At 39.0% G+C, this 14,993-nt stretch overlaps 1 protein-coding gene across 1 annotated transcript in view; it reads right to left on the bottom strand.

Moving 5' to 3' along the window:
* Window positions 1-14,993, bottom strand: part of rims4 (regulating synaptic membrane exocytosis 4) — a 51,991-nt gene continuing 36,998 nt past the window's right edge. Inside the window, exons 5-6 of the mRNA XM_030729682.1 lie at window positions 12,173-12,312; window positions 1-2,712 (exon numbers count right to left, since the gene is read on the bottom strand). Of these exons, the coding sequence (XP_030585542.1) occupies window positions 2,494-2,712; window positions 12,173-12,312 (359 nt within the window). The 3' untranslated portion in view covers window positions 1-2,493. The remainder of the gene's footprint in view (window positions 2,713-12,172; window positions 12,313-14,993) is intronic.

Below are 14,993 nucleotides of genomic sequence, written 5' to 3' on the forward strand. Positions count from 1 at the left end.
TACTCTTCCTTCTGTGCAGCATAAAGCTCATGCTAAGTCTTATCATGGTTGTTAGTGAAGTTTAAATTAGTCATGCGAATGCTACCAGCTAATGCTACAGTCTTACAGTACCTAGCAAGGATATCGCTTCCTCCCCCAGAGCTTTGACTTTAAGCAACGAAGTCATTGCAGAATAACTTTGGCTCACCCCAGAAGACATTAATATTTACGCATAAAAAGACATTAAGAATAATAAAGTGCCCAAATAAAATACATACATACTTTTGCTCTTTAATAAACTATAAATTTCTCTACAGTGTGCACATTGTGTTCCCTTTAATTCCACCTATTTTTGTGTCCTTTATTGAAGTCCACAAAACCTGACGTCAGTCCACACAGATCCTTTGTTTGGATGATGCAAAGAACATTTCATGCTTCCTTCCTCTCTCTTTCCTTTTTTTCCTCCCTCTGTACTGAGTCGTAGCATGGCTAATCACCAGGTGCCTTGGCATTCTGCGGATTAGGGCTGTAATTTAGAATAAAGGGGACGCTTCTCTGCACAGCCTGAATGCTGCTGTCAGATGTTGTAAGTGGTTGTTTCTGTTCCTCCCTCATGATGGCACATGCCGCAAGGTAATTGAAGAAAAGGAAGGAGAAGACACTTGCTGGTAAAAATTGGCACAGTACAAACTGTTATTAGACAACTGTTAGCCAACGCTTTAAAAATAGTGAGGAGGGATCTTACAAATCTCTTTCTACAGTATTAGCTAAAGAGCAACTACACATAAACTGGGATATACAGCAAACTGTCAGGTCACTGCTGTCAGGTAGCTACTGTATTAGCTTGTTGTTTGTCAGTGCTACATCAGGTACAACACTGCCTCCTGTGTAATGTGAATGGTGAATGTGAAAATTGTATTAAACCACATAAGAATAAAACACTTCAGAGCCCCTTCACACCTGGCTGTAGATTGTGTCCTGATAAAGTTTAACATATTTTAAACATGCTAATCACATGCATTTATAGTAATCTGGTTTGGATTCTAATCATAATCTAATACAATAGAGTACAGGCATAAAATCCAATTTAGTGGGGCTGTGACACTATCTAGCATCTTCATAACATTGTGCACAAGAAAGGATCCTGGATGGCACATTATTTGGAGCGGCAAATGCTTTTTACACACCACACTACCTGAAGTGATTCAGGCAGTCGGATTTCGATTACATCTGGTCTCTTACTTTGGAAATCTCTAATTGGACATAATCTCTGTGAGTTAAAATAAACAGACAGCTTAAATTAGCTTTGGGATCTTTTTTCATTCATGTGTTCCATTCTGAACACAGCAGTAACCAGTGTGATCGAAAAGCACCTACCAAAAATGGTGACAACACAATCTGTAAAATCAGCTAATAGCATGATTCATTGCAATTAAAAGAGTATATGCTCTGGGGTCATAATGGCACGTGGTCTGTTGGAACTCAAAGCCTGTCAGTTGTTCTTCTAAGCCATATGAATTCACTCTTTGACCAATTTCTACCTGGTATTCCAGGTAAATGCAGCTAACAGGAGAGAAAGCCAGGGCTGGCCCTGAGCCACAAGGTCAAAATCCTGATCCTTCCAATAGATGACGGGGTTTCATACGCGTCTACTCAATTCTCTTCCAGTACATATTACCAAATAAAGTGAATAATGACGGGCCAAGTGTGTGACACAAGAAATGTAAAACAGCTCAAGTGCTAAAAACCAAGTAGTGTCTTGGTCAGTTACAACACCTAATTTTATATATTCTTTGAAAGCCTCCCAAGTTCTGCTATGCACACATCCATTCACCAACAGCGCTCCAGCAAAATGAGATGGTGGGTTTGTCAAACAATCTGAGGACAGTTTCACTTTCTCCCGGGACTCGTGGTGAGACAACACTCAGGAGCTGTCCAGCCCCTTAATGAAGACACAGAAAGACAACAAGCAGTCCTGGGAATGAAAATTGAATGTAGGCTGTAAAGAAGGGCTGTAACTGAAGCAAAGCTGAGCCTGCAGTGTATCGTGGTCCCAATAGGATGTAATCAATGCCAGCAACCAAACCCTCCTTTGAAGTATCCTCATTAAGAAGGTTTTTGTTTTTTTTTTCAAAGAGATCTGAGGAGAAAAAAAAAAATTTCCTTCGAGTCTGAGGGGCGGTCGGTTACAACAACAAAAGAAATGTGCTTCCCATGAGTCTCAGGAAATAGTCTGATACTATATCAAAGGAATTATAACACATTTCCAATGAGAGCCAGGATGACCGACTGGTTGGTAAATTAATTTCCAAATCAGGGTAGTGATTCATTCCCCGGTATAGCTGGGCCTGACAAAGTGCCCTTGAGTGAGATGCTGAACACCTACCTGCTCCAGGGGCAGCACTGCCTGGCTGACCCAGGTGCAGCAATACAGGGTATAAAAAAATCTCTGGGCTTGGTTGAAGCAATGGAAACTTAGCGGCAGCATCAAAACTATACATTTCAGCGTGAGTCTTATGATCGCTCACAACAGGGCCCGATGGTGCTCTCCAGCGACATTTGGGATGAGTGACGGATAAGTGGTGCCATTGTTGGATCCACCATGGAGGAGGTAGGGAAAAGCTTGTACCAGCCAATCACCATCGTGCTGAGGTCCAGCTCCTCCAATAGGATTCGAGCAACACCCATGAAGCATTTGCGGTCCATCCGTCCATAGTTGCCCCAAACGATAACCTATGGAAGAGATTCGTAATATACAAGTTAGGAGATAAAACTTATATAGTCCTATGATAATACATATAAACTCAGGAAGTGATTTGTCTTACTAACACCTTTTTAAAAACAGTCACATTCATCCATTATATTCAGGTTCTAAAATCATTGCATTTGGCAGCGTTATAAAGAGCATTATATGAGAACCGGGTTAATTATTTGCCTTGGTAATCTGTACTAAACCAGTACTCAGTCTGGACAGTTATTCTCTCTGGTGCAACAGCACAGAGAAGGATGAGGTGTCAGTAAAGCTAAATGAAGAGGCGCTGTGGGTGAGAGGGAGGGATGATGGTGGTGCTTGCAATCCTGTGTGTGTTTGCACTTTTGTTGTCCTCAGTCTCCTGATATCATGATAACATCAGGGCTCATCTCAGACCACCCCACAGCTTGTCAAGGAGTAGACGAAATAATCAATATCCTTCAGTGGATGTGTTCATTCATGTGGTGGTCTTGTGTATATGTGCGTGCCAGCACACCAGTTTCTTTGGTGTGTGTTTGTGAGAGTCTCGGAGGTCAAATCTGCTTCACTCTAGTCTTTCTTTCTTCAAGGAAGGAGAATCTCTCTCTTTCTCATCAGTTCTCCAAACAAGGCCTTGATATCAGCCTCTACAATTTAGGAGAGAGGCTCTGGCAGTGAGAGGAGTGAGTGTTAGAACAGCACAAAGTTGTTAGCTGTGGAGAATGAAATCCACAGTGTCCTGGATACACAGTGGTTGCACGCACTAGAAGTAGACAACAGCTCAGAGAAGGCAATAAGGCATGCTGTTATAGCCAGAATGAGTGCTGGGTCTCACTAAGCTTTTGTGCCAGAATGGGAGCAAATCCCTGCAGTGGAAAGCTTTCCTAGGCAGTGTAAGCAGCAGATTAATGCCCATTATTTTCAAATAACCTGTAAGTTTCTTGGTTCCATGACTATTTGAGGGTAGTACCAGAAGAGATTAGGTTAAGACAGCTTGAATTTGACCAGTGACAGATTGCGTTGATCTATGCGCAGAAGCACTGGGCAGAATTACCTCAACTTGTTGAGCAAATGTAGTGTTATAAATATGAGGATGCCTGAGGTCGAGAGCATAGAAATCACATATAGCCTAGGGAGATTATTCCAAATACCCAGCATGTCATTTTCTAAGCCACTGACAGTTTGACAGCAGAACCTCCCCCTAGTTTGAAGAGACAGCTTAATAATAAATGATAGAAAAGAGTCAGATAAAAGAGACGCACTGAAAATGCACAAAAAGTAAAGCCAGGATCTGTTTTTAATAATAATAAAAAGAAAGAGGGAAATAATTGCAGCATTAACTTAGGAATTTAATAACAGCTGTCATCGTTACAGGGATTTTTGTTGTTTTTGTTGTTCTCTGACACCGAGTAAAACGTAATCTGTTTTTAACTACTTAATTTTAGACTCTAAAAGAAATACAATAGTGAGCCTTTAAATATTAAGACAGAGATGGAGACCTTTTGCCTCTAAATACACTCAAACTTGAGCCCAGAAATGGGGAGAAGCCGCTTCGTTTAACTAAACAGTCAGTACTGTTAAATAGGAGAACACTTGCTAATCATCAGAGAGCAAAAGATAAGACAAGAGAAGATAATGCAGAGCAAAGATGAGAAAGAGCAAGACGGAGAGCCAATAATTAAAAAGGATGCCTTGAGGAGCAGGTTATGTAATGGTAGCAGCAGAAGAGCAGCTGCAACCTTAGAAACACACCAACCTGACCTAAATTTACCACACATACACCTGTCCCAGTGACAGGTACAGTATATATTCAAATCTGATGCAATATCAGAAGTCAGAATGTCTTGGATACAAATTATCAGCGTCAGTTAAAGTGCTGTTTCACTGGCAAAATAAGAGACCTTTTATATTTGTCTATATTTTTTATACATTATCTAGTGTCCTGGACTATTAATGGGGTACATGGTTTAATATGCTAATTAGTCACGTGTTGTTTATGCTAACTAGCCAATGCTAATGCTTTGACGGCTCCTAGTAAATACAGTAGTCTGGTAGAGCTATAATGACAAAAGATGCTCCATGTAAAATGGAACTAGAAATAAACCACAATGCTAGTGTCACGATCTCTGTCGTAATCCTTAATTCTTCTCTTCGTGTTCTTCAGTGTGTTCCTCTTCAATGTTCCACCATCTGCTTCTCCCACTGTTGTCTGTGTGAGATCATTCTCGGGCCGACTTTCGTTTTACTTCCTGCCTTATTGTGAAGGTCAGTTCATTGTGGCTTTCTGTGTTGTCACTTTTCCTCTTTGTTTCCCTTTTCCATTATTGTCCTGATTCTATTGTCCCTCAAACTTTGTCAGATCATAATGCGCTCATGTTCCTAATTCTTTACTTGAGTTCGTTGCTTTTTGTTATGATCACTGTAAGTAAGTAAAATACACCTGAACTTGGTATTCAGTTCACTTTATTAGCTGTGTAATAAATGGAGTCTCATTTTAGTTAATGAACAAATTATTATAAGGTGCTCATACAGGGTGGCATCCTATTCAGCCTGCCCACCCCTAAATTAAATGTGAATTTGGAGAATCATTACACCCTTGGTTGCCATGTACTGATAAAATAATAGTCATGTAAAACCTTCATCATCTACCCCATTATAACCACGCCACATTTACAAAATGTTCACAATGGGGAAAAACAAGTCTCCAAAAATTAGTTCTTTATGATGTCCAAATGAAAGCTGACGAGCAGCTATTCTTGTTAGCTTCTCTCTGGATATGTTTTGGGACGGCTGAGAGTTGTTTTCTAGCACAAACCTCGAAGTTTCTGAATGACTTTTCAGCGTAGACTTAAGCAGCTTTCTGCTTTGCTAGATCAGTAAGTGACAAATTGAAAAGTGCTGCTGATTTAAGTGATTTTCATTATCCAGCGTGAATGAGTTTGATGAAACTCGAAGGACAGCGACACGACAGCAGATAATTAAGAGGGAGGCGTTTAGTGGCTAATTACACAGTGACAGGAGAAGCAGAGCAGCCAGAGTAAGCACCACAAGCCTCTCCACTGAACACTATACTATTTCCACCTGCTGATTACTGAGAAAACACTGTTAAAAAAAAACCATAAAAAAAATTCTTGCAGCAGTGGCACCAGTAAAAAATAAAAAACAAAAAATATTGCACACTTAATTATTTAATGTAATAAAATTACATCCCACCCATTAAAAACAAAAAGTCAGAATGCTATTTAAAAAACTAGCTACTGGGTTTATCATCATACTATGTACCATTAGTTTTTATTATTATCTTGAATATTTAAGATAGCCTTACTGTTAAAAAGGTATCCCCACAAATTAATTTAAATGTAGATTTACCTTTTTAAAGAAGCTATTTTTTTTTTTTTTGCATGATATTCACTCGGCTGCCACAGTGGGATGTTTTATGCCCCTCCTGATGCATCCCTAAAGGGATTTGTGTCGTACTTTTTTATAATTACCAAGAAAATGTTACTGCAATCCTTTTTTTTTTTTTTAATGTCGTTTGCATTAATACATTTCAATTTCCAATATCTTTTCTGTAAAAACATTTTAAAATTTAAAAAACCTACAAAGACCCCTTCATCACTTCATATAAATTTTCACTTATTTAAAACTACACTAAAATATTTGGCCGCTGACGCTGTGGTTGAATTACATAAATTATAGAATGATGAGATTTAGTTTTACAATGAAAACTCTTAAACGGTTGGGACACACGTACTTCCTGTTCAGTCCTCAATTCTGTTAACATATAAACAAAAACAACTGCCCTTCTTTCAACATTCTTGATGACAAAACTTGAAATTGTGTGTAATTTTTAATAATTTGTTATCCAAATCAAAGTGCTCTATGCCAAATGGCTTTAAGGAGCCATACAAACAGCCATGCAAATAGCAAGTCCGCCTGATGCTGCAGATACTTTAAGTTTGGTCACTTGTACACAGAAAAATTGTGCTTCAGTCCAGGTGCAGCTCACAACAGGTGCAGCTCAGATTTGCAGTGACAGAATGAAACAGTTCTCAAGAAAAGGTGGCCAAAGACCGGCACATTCATACAGTCCGCTGCTCTTGTAAGGTCAGTTTGTTGTCCTTCACCTGATTCAACCTACACTGTGAGTTTTTAACACTAGCACGCTCACTTTCATGTGGGTGAAAATCACCCAACATTAGTTCCCCAGGATTAATCTGGATTTAGCATCAGGTCAGTTAAACTGTATTGATCTGGTCAGGTAAGTATCAGAGGAGGTTGTTAATCTGTTTCATCTGCGTTGGAGTTAATGAAATTAACATCAGGTGCACTAGAGGGGCAACAATGAGACAAGCCCCAAACAGAAATGGTTTTACAGGTGGAGGCCACTGATAGTTTTCCCTCCTCATTGTTTTGACTGGTTTTTCACTAATCTTGCATTTGGCTGGGGTCAGTATCATTACTATTAGTATGAAAGGTGATACCTGGACCCTACAGAGGTTGCACAGGTAGTCCAACTCCTCCGGGATGGCAGATCAATACATGCCATTGCCAGAAGCTTTGCTGTGTCTCCCACAGTGATGTCAGTAACGCGTTACTCTAATCTGACTACTTTTTTTCGGTAACGAGTAATCTAATGCGTTATTATTTGCAGTCCAGTAATCAGATTAAAGTTACTTATCCAAGTCACTGTGCGTTACTATTTTTGTCATTTTCCTCAGTACAAAGATATATTTTTGCTTTCTTCTTGTGTCTCGGGGAGTTTTTAGCATGAGGACAATAACAGCACAGCAACACAACTGTAAACAATGGAGGGAGGAGAGAGATGCACGTTTTCTAGCTGAAATACAGGAGCTATTGTGAGTTTGTGTCAGCTAAAGATGACAATATCAAGGTTAGTTGTGCACTCACAAAGTGCTCTCTAGCTTCAAAACCACTACATCAAATTTGAAGAAACATTTGGAGTCGCAGCATGGCACGGTCACACTTACAGAGCGAGTCCCACCAGGTGGTGCGAAGCAGAGAGCTGCAACTAATGCAGGAGGCCCCCCAGCACCCAAACAACAAAAGCTGGACTTCAGTGCAAAACCAGTAAGTGGGGGAGAGCTGAAGAAGTTGGTCAGACAGTATGTAGTAGAGGAAATGCTGCCCTTAAACACGGCTGACTCGCCCTCGTTTTGTGCTTAACATATCAGCTGGACCGCTATCTGCTCCTTTGTGCAAGGAGGAACAGGAGGAGCACTGCAGAGCTACAAAATGACCTCCAGCAGCCACTGGTGTGAATGTCTCTGAGCAAACAATCAGAAACAGACTTCATGAGTTTGGCCTGAGGGCCTGATGTTCTCTAGTAGGTCTTGAGCTCACTGCTCAATATCGTGGCATTTGCCATAGAATACCAGAATTGCAGGTCCATTACTGGTATCCTGTGCTTTTCACAGATGAGAGCAGGTTCACTCTGAGCACATGTGACAGATGTGGAAGGGTCTGGAGAACGTTATGCTGCTTATACCATCGTTCAGCATGACCGGTTTGGTGGTGAGTCAGTGATGGTCTAGGGAGGCATATACAGTCTAGGCAGCAACACCCTGACTGCCATCAGGTATCAGAATGATATACCGGGACTCACTGTCAGACCCTACGCTGGTGCAGTGGGTCCTGGGTTCATCCTGGTGCCTCATGTGGCGAGAGTATGCAGGCACTTCCTGGGGGATGAAGGAATTGATACCACTGTCTGCCACCTGTGCTCACCTGACCTAAATCCAGTAAAACACCTCTGGGACATTATGTTCAGGTCCATCCGACGCTCCCAGGTTGCACCTAAGACTGTCCAGGAGCTCAGTGATGCCCTGGTCCAGGTCTGGGAGGCAATCCCCTAGGATGCCATCTGTTGTCTCATTAGGAGCATGCCCCAATACTGTCAGGCATGCATACAAACTACTGAGAGTTTGAAATTTTGTCAAACAAGATTAGCCTCCTGCATCATTTTTTCACTTTGATTTTAAGGGTGTCTTTCAGCCTCTGTAGGCTGATAATTTTTTATTTTCATCAAATGATGTGGCTTCCTTTCATTCCTAATACATTACCAAGTCCATATCAGTGTAGATATCCAACATGATTTTTTCCAATTGAGATCTGATGTGTTTTCAAAGTGCTCCTTTAATTTTTCTGAGCAGTGTATGAATGGCTCATTTACCTCTCCTGCATTTTTCCCTTGCTCCTGGCTATTTGATTAAAGTCTTTATATTCTCTTCCAAAATGTTGAAAATTCCACAAAGTGTCCCAGAATCTGCAACGGCCTCTTTGTGTAAAGTTTGTTTCCTTCCTGCAGATTTGCAGATTTGAAAGGAAGATGCTGTTGACACAGCAGACTGCCGACCTACACCCCGTGTTTCTGTCCAAACTAAGACAAAAAAAAAAAAAAGATTGGTTGCAGAATGTTCCTGATTTAATTCTTTCACTTCTTACTGATATTTTTACATTACAAAAAACCTACATATTACAAAAATGTTACACAGCTTTATTGGAAAGGTAAGTACCTACAAAATGATATTAAATGTATTTTTAATGATAGAAACCTGTAAATTTACAGGCATTTAACACTGATGTTCGAACATGTTGAGATTCTCATTAAAGTTGTGAATACCTTAAGAATAAATCTATATAAAATAGCAATTTCTGTTAATATTATTTTAATATTAATAGAAATGTTAATATTCTACATTTTAAAAATGTTAAAAGTTTTCAAAGATACAGAATTACTATAAAATACACCATCTGTGAAAATATAGTAATTATAGATAGCGATATTATACACTTCTAAAAAAGAAACATTTATACTGCCTGACATTTTTGTGGTGAAAACAAATCTATGTAAAATTACAAAACCTATATTTATTTTATTTTTCATCCATCCATTCTCTTCTGCTCATCCTTTTCTTTAAAAAAAAAAAGTTTTGTTGTTTTTGTTCTATTTTTACAGTAAAATTCTGTAAAATTAAGAGGGTACATTACAGTTTTTACAGTGAACCTGGAACACTTAAGGTTGCAACACAGTTTCAACCATGAGGACAAAACATGACTGTAAATAGATTATAGGAGGATTAAAACAACAGCACGAATGGCATAAAAAATACAGGAAAAAGCAGTAAGAAAAATAGACAGAAGACTATTTAAAAAGGACACATATAGGATGGAAAGGTCTAAGTCTGCCATAACAAACAGTCACTCTCAGTTGGTCATTTGTGACAGTTTTGATGCTGAAGCTCAGCCAGAATCAGCTCAGTCTGCTGCTGCCTCAGGTCAGATTCTCATTGTAAATACCATCCACTGGTTTTTAACATCTCTTCTATACCACAAACATGTCTTCCATAAAATCACAAAATAAACAGCAGAGTGATTAACAGCTTATATCAATCCATCCGTATGATCTTTCTGGGATTGAGCTCATATTTAGGAAGAAGTCAAATGAGCCTAGAATGTGGGTGGGCTGAGAAAAATCCTTCTCATATTCCCTGGTGTGTCTGCGGCGTGTTTCTAGACCAGACTCAGTATCGCTACAACTGTAAAATGGATTACCAAATTAATTTTTCAAAGACTTTATTGCTTCCCAGACAGTTAATGCTAATTACTTTTTTGACACCTGACATTTGTGGTCTTGAGTGAAATGTCTTGTCTTGAATTGCAATTATTTTGGTGCTCCCCTGATATTTCTAGCCTCCGCACTTCGCCCAATAATTTATTTATAAATACCTGCAAAACCAATAATAGGCCGGTCAGCTTCAGCTACATAAAATGACAAATGAAAGGCAAAACCTGAACTCTTGATCCCTCCTCTGGGGGGGTGATTTAGTGGCTTATGGTGTGTGCGCCATTTTTAATGTGTCGCATTCCCCAAAAGGTCCAGGGGGGTGTGGGGAAGTACAAAAAGTGTTCAGGTTGAAAAGGAGACAAGAAGGCAAATATGGCAATTGAACTTAAATATTTTTTATAAAGTAATATAACTAAAGTTGATATATATATTTATGTATATAGTGCTTATGTATATGTGTATAGTTTTTTTGCTATTTTATTTTATTCTATTGAATTTTAGTTTTTAGTTTAGTTATTTGTTCTTACTCATCCTTTTCATTTTTTCTCTGTATTGAGCTGCTGTAATGCACAAATTTCCCCGTCGTGGGATTATTAAAGTTTTATCTTATCTTATCTTAAAGGAGACAGTCAAGCCGCTATCGCCATCAAAAGAAAAGCACAATAAAAAACCTGGAACCTAAACAACAAAAGTAAGTCAAAACATTTAAATGATCAACACCCTCCTCTTCACAGAACAGCAGCCACAGCCACTCAACTCACAAGCTGCAACACAAAGGCTCTCTGGCACCGGGGCTTTCATTTCTCTGGCCTTAAGTACAATGGCCTAGTTGCTAAGTAGAATCAGCTACGCAGAGGGGTGTCACGTAAGGCTGGAGAGAGAGCAAGGCACACCCACTGTTTCAAAATCTCAGCAGACCGTATCATAGTGCCATGGTGTGGATCAGCATGTCCCCTTCTGGGGGAACAGTGTAGTGATCACCTCTATCCTATGAGCAAACATGCTGCCCAGCATCCAAACTGCAAAAGGTGTCACTGAATTATTTGATGAATTTTAAAAATCAAGTTTGTTCGCTTATAAAGTAATAAACTTTCTGTCATGTTTATGGTAGTTTAATTTTATCAAGCGACACAGGATATCAACCAAAAATCCAGAAAAAATCCAGTACATGAAAGTTATAAATTCATTTGCATGTCATTGAGTGAAATGATTATTTGATCACCAAGCAAAACATGATTTAATACTTGGTGGAGAAACCATTGTTGGCAAGCATAGCGGCAAGACGTGTCCTGTATTTGGTCACCAGGTTTTCCCATCCCCAAAGCAATTTCCACCTCTGTGCTCGACTGTGGGGATGGTGTTCTGTGGGTCATACTCAGCGGGTCTAGTTGATGCCAAAGAGCTTGGTTTTGGTTTGCCTGCTCAAGACCCTGCAGGCACTGCAAGATTTCAATCCACTGCAGCATAGTGGTGTTCTTGGTGACTGTGGTTCCAACTGCCTTCAGACAATTAACAAGCTCTAACCGAGGGCGACTGATGTTCATTTTATGTTTCTTCCATTTCAAAATAATCACATCAACAGTTGCTACTTTCTCACCAAGCGCCTTGCTCATGGTCCTGTAACCCATTCTAACCTTGTGCAGGTGTACAATTTTGTCCCTGATTGTAGACCTGCACAAGCCTTTGACAGCTCTCTGGTCTTGCTCATGGTGGTGGACAATATTGTATGGTTCCATGATATGATTGGCCAACAATAGATTACAGTTTGTATGCATTTTCTGTCTACCCATGTCCAAAGGAAACATTTCCAGAGACATCTTCTCAGCTTGTTCCATATGACAAACCACATGGCACATCAATATGGTGTATCTTACCTGCACCACTTTCCCCTGTGGGCTCTCAGAGAAGACCAGGACCTGGTTATAGAGAGGATCCAGAGACTTTCTCACTGACTTGGTCTTCTTCTTGGCCACACAGATCCCGTTCTCCAGAAGGTAAACTTTAATGTAGGCCGCTGGAATGACAGCAGACACAAAAGTTAAACCTAAATCTGTGAATTGTTAGTGACTCCTGAAAAATTCAAGGGTTCAGAGCTTATATGTTAAGTTTAAGAGTAGGCTCTATTAGAGCTGAAGACTAAATAGGCATAAGACACTAGTAGAACTGAAAGTTTTTTTTAATGTATTTATAGTAGCAGTAGTAGTATTTACCTTTTTCAAGTCACTGAGAACACTTTCCTACTTAAAAACATTTTAAGACAAAGTAAATCAACTAAATAAACTTGTAGAAGAAAATTGCTCCAAATTCTGACTTTGTGTAATCATAAATATTAATTTAAATATAAGCTCCTGTATTTCATATTTTGGAAACCACATTTGGGGTAAAATCAAATACTGAAAACAGAAACAGTGCATTGTTATGGACGACAAGCAAGAACGCATTACTGCTAAAGATCAATTTTGGTATCAAAAGTATTCACTTTAACTACTGTTATTTCAAGTATTTAGGGCTTTACTTCTGTTGTGTACCTCAAACTGAGTAATAATAGAACATAATTTATAGAGACCAAGAGCCCAGCTTTGAACCACTTGCATGCTGAAGACAAATCCACCAATCAGTTTGAAGTTCAATCTGCCAATCAGAATGCTCCTACACATTTAAATCTGCCAACTGAAAACAGCTGCCAGGTGCCCTGCCTAACTGCTGAAATGCAGTCATTCTGTGGCAGATCCCTGTTAAATTTGCCTTCTCAAAAAACCATACCTCCTATCAAAATTATCTTTAAACTGTGAGCATCACAAGGACCTGCCCTAAACAGCATAGTATTTTTTATTTTCCTGGGGTCAAAAATGTGGTCATGGGAGCAGTGTAAAAATGGGCTCTTTTCTGGTTTTGGGAAAATTTCCTCCCTAAAATGACTATGTACCTTAATGGAGGAGTTGGAAGGCACTCCCTCTACTTGGATCCTCACAGTTTAAAAGGTTTATATCTGTCAGGGTTAAGACACACATTGTTTGAAACTAGAGGGGTGGCTCTACATTTTGAGGGTAAAACAAAAGCTGTAGAGTGAACACTGTGGACACAGCGGCAGTTTAAAAAGAAAAAAATTTGAAGTCTCCCACTCTGTCAATTGGAGCTCTCACTTTAACCGCCAAGATTCGGTCCAATACACACCCATTATAAACTCTGAAAGGGGTTAAAAAATGCACCAAATTTATACTGGAACTGAAGAAAAAATCATAACAGATATTGAAAAGATAAATAGAACATGAACAGTTCAATGTCTTGGCTTCATTTTAAAGTGTGAATGGCGTCTGTAACTTAAAGTATGTAGAAGTAGTTACAGTTGAAAGAGGAGTATGTTGAATGAGGATCTGAAGACTCTCCCCATTCCAATGAATCGGAAACTTTTGTGAAAAAAGTTAAATAATTAAAAAATTATTATAGTCATTAATGAGAAAAATAGAAGCAGTCATCTCCTAAAGAAGAGGAACCAAATAGTGTTTGAATGGTTTTCCTAAGTTGAACGGTGTTGAAGTAGTTAGCCGGCAAAAAACGTACGGAAAATTTAAGAATAAAGAAAGAAAGAAAGAAAAGGATTACAATATTTTGAATGCTTGAAAGCATACAAGTAATTAAACATGTAAGTAGGAGAATGTGGCTCCTCAGGTAGATTTGATGCTAATCAGCTAGGAGATTTTTCTTAAGATGTCTCATTATGCTCATCTTGTTGAGACAAAAAGAAATTCCAACTCTTTTCTCGGGAATGTGTCGCATACCACGGGCCTTTACAGATCGCCATGACACATCAGCGGAGAAGTAGTGGTCCTTATAATGCCCAACTGGAATTTGTAAGCTGGACTGGTAGCAGTGGAGTATGTTACACTTTTGTGTATTTGCGTTGTTTTCAGTGGCTAAATAATTTAGTTTTAATCTGCTCTTCACTTTTGTATTAACTCACTGCTGTAGGCCATAAAAAACTAATTGGTTAGGTTCAGGAAAATGAGCTTCTTTGGGGTTAAAATATACCTCTTCTCCTTATTCTGCAAAAAACCCTTATTGCAGTCATGTTGTTGTACTGATGCATGCACAGCAGTTTCAACTCTGCATACTGGCAGTTATATTTATTTGTTATGGTAGTAAAAATGTAATTGTGGTTCTTTGCTTAGTTGTATGCGGTATCCAGTGGGGAGAACCAGACAGCTGATTGTGTCAGCATTGAGCTGTGTACCAAGCTGTAATGTTGTGTAATTATATCAACAAACCTAACATGAAACTATAAGATGTGAATGTGTAACCTTCAAATGTTCTAGCCAACATGCTGGTAGTGATGTTCCCATCTACCCTTGGTCCAAAATATAGGCTAAAGAAGAAGTGTTTGGTTTAATGTTTTGCTCTTCACAGTGACCAGGAAAAAGGGATCTTTTAAACTTCCTCTGTATGTTTTGAAGGGAAAAAAAAACATTAACATTGTTTTGTGGGCACATGTCAGCAAAGGTTTGAAGATGATTTATTTTTCATCAGATTTGACTGTTTATTCTACATACACAGCTTTTCTGGTGCTACTTCTGGAGTTGCAAAAATTACGGGTAAAAGTCAAAACAAATTTATTGTCATCATTGTTATCTTTTATGATATCGCTTGAGCAGCTGTCAGAATAAAAATGTATTTTTGGTTAATTGCAGTTAGTACTAC

Source organism: Archocentrus centrarchus, chromosome 5 (assembly GCF_007364275.1).
Source record: "Archocentrus centrarchus isolate MPI-CPG fArcCen1 chromosome 5, fArcCen1, whole genome shotgun sequence".
Lineage (NCBI taxonomy): Eukaryota > Metazoa > Chordata > Actinopteri > Cichliformes > Cichlidae > Archocentrus > Archocentrus centrarchus.